Raw genomic sequence first — 8,612 nt, 5'->3', positions numbered from 1 at the left:
ATGGGATCCAATAAACAAACAACCATACAGACAACCAGGCCAACACCTCACCCTACAGCACACAACATTAGGCAATGCCATTAAAAATAGCACAAGCTTAGCAGAGATCAAGATCTCAGTGAGAGGCAACTGAACAGCATCAGTGACTTCAGACAAAGAACAGAAGAAAAATATTAGAGCCCTGATTCACACGCAGCAAGCAGAGAGCTAGAATGATACAGCTCTGAGTCAGCCCTTACCTGCTTCAGCTCAGCTGGATACATACCTACAAACTCACAGCCAACCAAACCCAACCCACCTTCCTGGAAAGGCTGCTAAATACAGGCAAAAGGCAGCCACCTGACTGCAATTCTCTAATTTCCTCTATGTTAGAAGTGGGGAAGTGAGTCACACAGATGCTAATGGCTCTCTCAAGGTCAAAGCTGTGGCAGAAGTTGAAAATGTTTGCTGAATCAACAAATCTTTTGGAGAAACCCATCTCGCAGATGGGGAAACAGAAACTCCCCTGTTTTTTGTCCTCTGTAGCAGAGCAGAAGGGCTCTGCCAGACCATGCAAACACCAGCTTTTCCACAGAGTATAAAGGCCCTACGCTTTGTGTCTCGTTACCTTTTGTGGAGATTGCTGGTCCCTGCCAAGGCATTCAGCTAACAACTGAGCTGTCCTGACCAGAGACAACAGTTTCTCAGTCCCTCATAGGCAGCCAGAAAAATGAACTCCCCTTTGAGTTGTGGGAGCCATTTATTAGCTCGAGAGTATAAAGGATGAATGTAAAGCAAACTAATTACTTTTGATGGGGGCTTTTTGGATCTGAGTTCGAAGCTGCAAAATAGATTGGGACTGGCTGTTCATTGTCAAGCCTCCAGAAGGAGATTAAGGGCAAAGGATAAGCAAGGATGCTGCTACCATTTATATTGCTTGAGCACTGGCTACTGGATGTGCATTGCTCATTGAGAGATCAACAGTTATCCAGCACAAAGAACAATTAACAACCTTGTCTAACACAGTCGATTCCATTCTCTCTGGCCTTGCTGCAGTAAACCATATGAAACTGCCTGTTTTTATTAGTCTGCTGTGATGTTGTATTTCAAAATCAGGAATAACTAAACAAAAAAAAAGGAAAAGATCTTTTAAATAAAGTCCCTTTCCCTTGAAAAATCAATATCTTTAGGCTTCATTTTTAGCTTTCTGTAGGTAGATTCACGTCTCTGCACAGATGAAGTTACTGAAATCAATAGAGCTTTGCTGAGGCACAAGGGGTTCAGTCTGTGCAGCGCTCCTCTGATTTCATGAGCAAAGCACTCGCTGTTGGGTCCAAGCTTCCATCTGCATTTGGGTTTTAAAAGGTTTCTCTGCTCTAGAATAAACTATGAAAGCCCTTGATTAAGTCATTATGATGCGTAACTCCCTGGCATGCCAAGAATCTAGTCCCAAATTGACACAAAGGCAAGTCTGCTAAGGACAAACGGGTGTTCTGGGGGTTTTATTGTGAAAACTCCAAATGACGTATGCTGAACTGCTGGTGCAGAGTTTAGTTGCTCGTGCTACTGATAGCCATTAAAATGCCTCGCTGATTAAATGTGATTGCAAGGAAGGATGACCACAGTCCTGTGTCCGTTCCTTTAGAAGCCAGCCTGGTGCTTTGAATAGGTTCAGCACTTCTCCCCACACTCATGAGCTGAGGTGGGAGACTCCTCCTGGATTTCAAGGGTCAAACAGCCAGCACAAGGCAATCCATGCTTCCAGCTGGAGCACTCAGATATTGCTTTACTGTCAAGACCAGTTAACACAAACAGCAAATACTCAATACTTTGCATAGAGATTAACTGAAAGTGTGCGGAAGAGCTCAACTTTCTGAAAGACAGAGCTTTGGGGGTGTGAGCAGACAGCAGTATCAGCACCATTACTAACACACCTCCAGCTCCTGTGCTACATTCCCTGCATGAACCAAGGGCTCTGTACACTGACACGATGGGACGTTAGGTTTCTGAGTTCTTCCCGGCACTGGGTTAATGCAGGACATGTTATTCTACAATAACCAGTCCTATATCTTAAGCTGTAAGTGGACGGAATTAATTTAATATCAAATTTTAGGCTCTTTGAAAGTCTTACCAAAACACAATGTAGTCTGAGTCTTCCTGCTACATTAAGGTGAAGGACTTCAAAAAGTCAGAGCCCAGACTCTGAGCACCACAACAGCTTCATGCAAATACAGTTAAGGAGGTAAAGATGCGGCAGAATTAATGAATTAGGGTTCAGAACTGTGTTTTCACATAGACATTTATTTTGAGCTTATGAAACTTGTTAAATTCACATTACGCGCTCATATCCTAAACAGAATCCCTATTCAGAGCAGATCTAGATTGATTATAAGAGACAAAACTATCTGCAGCCATTGATTATTATTATTATTTTAAGTATAATTTGAAATAATTCAAGACAATTTGAAAGGGGAATAAAAATATCTGCGTTCTCAGAGCGGACCCTGCATGTAAAACAAACTAATGGTGAGTTATGAACCTCCCCGAAGAGTGACTTATGGTAGAAATACCGGTGCTGCTACAACTCTCTTTTATACAGTAATGAACAGAGGGGATATCATGAAAGGGGGACTAAAATGATTTATTTAAAAGATACATTATCTTCTAAAGGCAACGTATTTAATCTATGAGTCACCAACCCTTCAGCCAGCGCAAAGGTTTCTGGTATTATCAGGAGCAGACACAGGCTTGATTTAAATGAGGGTGAAGTATGGAAGCAAGAATGGAGGGCTGAGGAGGCCACAGCTGTCTCAATGTGGGCCACCACATTGTAAATGTCACCACAATTTAGAGTGTCTTTAAAGCACTGATGCAGCCGATGTTGGACGCCTGTCTCTTCTGATATCATTACATCCAAAGATCAAAATCAAAACTGCACATCAAAATACAAATGGACCTTGAACATGCTGACATTAGACTGGGATGAGACAAAAGTCAAGAGTTTACGGCAGCGGGGAGCACACAGGATTTTGGTTATTGTGTTGAGCCTTTGACTTAATTCAGGAATATTTACAATATTCTTCCACTCCGAGGAACATGAATTTTCAGCAATGAAGCTGGATTCAGCCTGAAGTGTTCCAATGGGATCCACAAGGCCTTGCTAAGCTTCAACCAAGACCAGGTGAAGGTAAGTAAGCCTTGCTTGTTTGAAGTCAAGGCAGCTTTACTTTCCCGTGGCTCGCTGCCAACAATCTATGACTCCTTGTTCAAATGATCCTGATCCCGGATAAACATTTGGAAAGACTTGTGAGAACTTCGAGCAAAACATGTGTCCGTGCACATGTGCATGATGACACGTGGCACACGAACGGTGCAGCAGAGTCCCTTGACTCATGATAATGAGAGAGGCTTGGATCCAGAAGAAGCCAAGTTCTGAGCCCAGTTACCAGAGGAAGTGACAGGGCAGTGGTTGGGCACTGAATAACACAGCCAACTTGCTGTGTGGTATTTGGGGAATGGGAGATATCTTGTGCTGTATTGCTCAGCACTCAAGGGCTATTCTGCACTGCCCTACAGCTCCTTGGTTAGTGTATGCTGGGGACTGCTCCAGCTTTCCAACTGGCCTGGAATATCTCAGTTGGCCAAACAGATGCAAATATATCTGAGCCCTCCTTTCCTTCCTGGAGCTCATCTTGTGCGCTCTGTCAGCATCTCCTGACGATGATACACGGTGCGTAAGCTGGCTGTTTCAGTTGCCAGAGAATTTGAGATCTAGGAGCTGCAGTGCTGTGGCTCTTTGCTGCACAGAGTCCCAGCAACCAAACAGGACGAGGAGCTGAGCCTGCAGCCAAGGCGGCTGCGACTAGGTGGCAGCACTCCACTGGGCAAACCGAGCCGGGACCTCAGCGGGAGCCAAGCACTGCAGCTGGAAGGAAAGTCAGATTGTATATCCCGATCTGTAGGAAAATGGAGTCGAACAGAAGTGAGCAAACCCTCCCAGTGTTACATAAGGGCTGTGCAGGACAGCTGGAAAGTTAAAAGTGAGCTGAGCAGTTCTTTTGCATTGAAATTCAATACCACAAACACACACGAGAGTCCTGATTTGGACTTTCGTTTGGACAAGAGGAAAAGAAGGAAGCAGCAAGAGTGCTTCACCCTTCAGCCCTGCAACAGATGAACGGGCCATAGGATAGCATCTAACACGTGAGTTTTTCCAGCTCACCTCCCTCCCAAACCCATTCTGAGCACTGTGAACAGGGCACCAGCCAGCTCTGCTTCCAATAGAAAGTAAGGCAAATATTTTCCTTGTAACCAAAGTCATTGATGTCTGTGCTACACTGGTGATGGCTTGAGGTTTCAAACCTCGCTGCACATGGAAAATTACTGTGTCACTCTGAGCCAGGTTCACCACATACAGAAGAAAAGCCCTTAGAAGGAAGTGGAAAGTATGCTTTTCTAATCAATGGTTTTCTGCAAAACTGATGTCAGAGCAGCAGCAAACACAGTCTTGGGGGGGACGAACCAGAGCTATAAATACAGTGCATTTGCATCACAGCTCTGGTTAGGCTTTGCTCTAGTGTGATCAGCTGCTCTGAAGTCTTTGCAGAGGGGTGAAACTCTCCTGCCACAGTGTCACCCCTTAGCAAAATCAGAACTGGCTTTGTCAAGAAAGAGCAGGTTTGACACCTCTGCCTCTTCCCCTCCCACACCCCCCCAAATAACTGCTTGATCAGAACTTAGAGCTGAAGAGTTGCCACTGTAGGTATCACGCTAATTCTGTTATCTGTCAAGAAAGAATCAGATGGTATCACACACCACCAGCTTCTCCCTGTATTTTCTACCTCCATTCTGACACACTGACTGCATTAGCATTGTCTTTTATACTCAAATTGTTTTTCACACCAAATTCCCTGTGGGGGAGAGAAATCTTTGAAGCCATCCATTCAAATCTTCAAAGCAGGACCTTGAAGAGCACTCACAGAGTGGGAAAGTTTGGAGAAGGAGATCATGCTATAAAGCTGGTTTCCCCCTTTTGCTTTCCATACTTTTACCACTGCCGGTCATTGCAGAAAGCTCCCTGAGTGTTGGAAAAGCTTTATCCATTTCTCCATGTTGCAAACTTCTACCAGACCCTTCCAAAATGTGTGACATAGAACTAACCCACATGCCTGCAATGCAGACTGCAGCTTTAACCACTGGCAATGAAAATATGTGGGGTGCGGGATGTTGGGGGTTCAGAGCAGACTGCATGTTCCTATAGCATGCACCTTTCAAGACGTGTTTTTAAGCTGAATCTCTACTAGCGCTACATAGCAAAAGACCTTAGGAAATACAAACTTACACTGCTGAAGAACGTGGTAAAAGGTGGCAGAGTTCAGTTGTAGAGTCACACTGTCTAGAACAATAATAAATCACTCAAGAAGTCTTGTTTTCTCCTCGGAGACATTTGTCTTTCATTTCCGCTATGACATATTCCACAGCCCACACGAACATTAAGTCATACATTTGAACAGGAACTTTGTGGTAAAACCAAAAAAATTCCATCAAAACCAGAAGATACAAAGCTGTGTGTGCATGTCCCGCGGCTGCTCATTACTGACCCTGATTAAGAACAGCACACTGCTCTCTGAGCCTCGTGCTAAATGGAAACCGCTGAGTTCTATTACGTTTATTATTTAGCTCAAGATTATCTGCAATATGTGCTTCAGGAATCACGTCTTGGACCAGCCCAAACCAGGGTTGCTCATGTCTTGCGAAACATTGCATCTTCACTCCAAGATCAGACAGAGGAGGCTCTCAGACCCTTTTTGGACAGGATCGATATCACCTCCGTCGATGTTGCCAAGAGAATTTTCAATGGAGTCATGGAAGAAAAATTTGCTGATGGAAATACGAACTGGGGACGAATTACGACCATATTTACTTTTGGAGGTCTTCTCACCAAGAAGCTTCAAGAGCACGGAGTTCAGCTCACCGGAGAGGAGAAGGAGCAGATTTCTTATTTCATCACAGAGTACATCATAAACAACAAAGCCGCGTGGATAGATGCAAACGGTGGTTGGGTAAGTTTCAATTCAGTGTCTTCTCATTTTCCACCACAGTGTAGATTCAAAGATTTGTCTTAATTAAGGGAAACTTTTGTTACAGACTCTTTCAAAAACATTTTATCCAGGGTTTTATTTGGTGACTTAATTTATGATGTCTGCAATGTCTGCTTGAGACTTGCAGAGAAAACTTTGTTTCTGCTTTAAATAGAACAATGTTAAAAGACATCTTTCTTTTCTGAAAGGCACTTTCTGTTAACAGCCAAAACCCCAGAGTAAGACTTGACTCATACACTCGTACAATAATACGGGCAGAGAGATGTTAGGAAACCATCTAGTCCAACCTTGTGCTCAAAGCACATTAAATAAGGCATTCCATCACACTTCCTATTACTGAATTTAAAAGTGAATGTGTCCTATGGTTAGAGCAGCAATTATGCTTCCATAGAAGCAAGATGGTCCAAAACCACTGATGTTCAGGGCAAGGAAAGAATACACAAGTTTCATTCTCAAAGACAAGTCAGTACTTTTGCTGTGGATCTCATGAAGCTGTTGTTTAATCCTCCAAATCAGTTTACTTAAACAAATGTACAGATAAGCACAACGGGGTCCAATCTTTTCTATTTGTTAGGACTGAGATACTCCTAGAACTCGCATACATCAATGGTCAAAGCAGAGAAAAGCATTTGTCAGTGTGCGGATTAGTTTCATCAAGCTGCTGAAATTCCCTCCTGCTCGTAGAGGGGAGGTCCCTTTTGCTTTGCATAGTTTCATCCTGACAGCACCTTTCACTACTGCACTCTGGGGGAAGCTGAGTATCACTGACATCAGAGGCAGTTATTTCCCTGGTACTTTTCTCCTTTTACCTATATGTAAATGCTACTTTCTCTTTCCACTCCTTTCCAGACTCGATTCTCTTATATTTCCTCTTTGCCATTTCTTTTTTTTTCCCTTCACTTGTTTTCTAGTGTTTATCTTTATTCCGCTTGTTTTCATCCTTCTCTGTCTGGAAACATTAAAAATGGTGCTAGTGAGTCATGACCCTTGATGCATCAGATTTGTTGTAATGCTCCTCTCTGCATCCCCTGCAAATAGAGTTGTTTTTACTTAGGAAAAGTATTAACTTCAGGCAGCATTCTGTCATAACATGTGGCTTATCACAACAGAATAGGGATGTTAAAGGAAGATATTTATGAGCATATTATTACATCAGCAACGCAGTACCTGTATCTTCCTCTAAGGTGTGGGCTCAGATGATGCAGTTCACCCTCATTTTCTGTTTACACATAGAGGGCACAGTCTTTCCTTGGAGATAAAACAAACATCCAGCAAGGCGCAGCAATTTTCAGCTCCTCATTTTGAAGCCCTATTCATCTGTTGGAGGGAAAGCTGTGAAGAGCTGTCTCTCTATGCACAAAGGTGTAGCAGTGTCACTCTGATACCAGCACAAAGTGATGCATTTCTCCTACACATCCAAAGCCTGCCCTAACTGTGCGTGCTCTTTCCTACAGGAAAACGGCTTCCTAACAAAGTTTGAAAGAAGATCACCACTGTCTTTCTCTACAATTACAGACATATTTGCAGCTGTTTTTTCCTTGTTCAGAGAGTACTACTGAAATAAGTGGACCTGCTTGCTGCCACAAGCTTCATTGCTAAGTTTTCCTCCAAGCAGTATCGACTAGAAAATAACTGCCCTGTATAATTTGTTTTTAATTTATTTCTATTTATTTTGACTAATGCGATGTCTAACACCTCTCCTAACTGTCAAACCTAAAGAAAAGATGCTTCTAAAGAGGAATCAGCACCGCAATGTGCAGCAATGCAAGCCAGCTCTGCAGCCAGATGGTTCTTGGAATCTCTGTTGCACCTCCAATGAAAGGACATTGTCTTACTGAAATACAATCCAATGGGTTAGGAAACAAGTTTTAATCTCATTTGTTTTGTAAATGAAATACTACTGTAATGCATTTTTATTGCAGCATTTGTATAAGCGGGGGGGGGGGGGGGGGGAGAGATTTACAAGTCACTGATCCAGTCTAAGCAGTCTTAATGGGAAGAACAACTTGTGGAAGCCAGCAATTCAAAGATGTGCACTCACTTACTGTTAATGCAATGGTTTGTGTTTCTTTGTTCTACTTTTAATTGCTCCTATCTACACTGGCTGTTCTTTAGAAATATTACAATGCAGTCACCTGGCTGGACTTTTTAAAACATGTTTTTTTTAAGCAGAGAAGTACAAATGATTCTCTTTTTTTTTTTTTTTGCAGTGTAGTTACACTAATATTTTTGGGAAAAAGAAATTAAAAGATGTATTTTTGAATCTTATGGCGGGCCTCATCTCTTTAAGAAAATAAACTGTAGGATGGGAAAGGGGGGGGAAGATCTACCTAACTGCATTGCTTCTACTTCTATGAAAGCAAGATAAATGATTTAGCATGTATAGTTGGACTTTAGCTGGCCTCCTTTTCTATATCTAAAGAGGGCCTGTAAGAAAGCAGACTGACTCTTTAGCAGGGTCTAATGAGATTGGACAAGAGGAAATGGTTTCAGACTAAAAGAAGGGAGATTTAGATTGGGTATAAGTAAAGA

At 42.7% G+C, this 8,612-nt stretch overlaps 1 protein-coding gene across 1 annotated transcript; it reads left to right on the top strand.

Annotated features, from left to right (window-relative positions):
- Positions 1 to 3,262: 3,262 nt before the first annotated feature.
- On the top strand, positions 3,263 to 8,348 carry BCL2A1 (BCL2 related protein A1). The gene is made up of 2 exons (XM_015873101.3): positions 3,263 to 6,041; positions 7,535 to 8,348. The coding sequence occupies exons 1-2, from the start codon at positions 5,622 to 5,624 to the stop codon at positions 7,637 to 7,639; spliced, it is 525 nt and encodes a 174-aa protein (XP_015728587.1). The 5' UTR covers positions 3,263 to 5,621; the 3' UTR covers positions 7,640 to 8,348.
- The last annotated feature ends 264 nt before the right edge of the window (positions 8,349 to 8,612 follow it).

Source organism: Coturnix japonica, chromosome 14 (assembly GCF_054131305.1).
Source record: "Coturnix japonica strain WE chromosome 14, WE-NBRP24, whole genome shotgun sequence".
NCBI lineage: Eukaryota > Metazoa > Chordata > Aves > Galliformes > Phasianidae > Coturnix > Coturnix japonica.
Note: the sequence above shows the minus strand (reverse complement) of the source record. Positions and strands in the feature narration are given on the sequence as shown.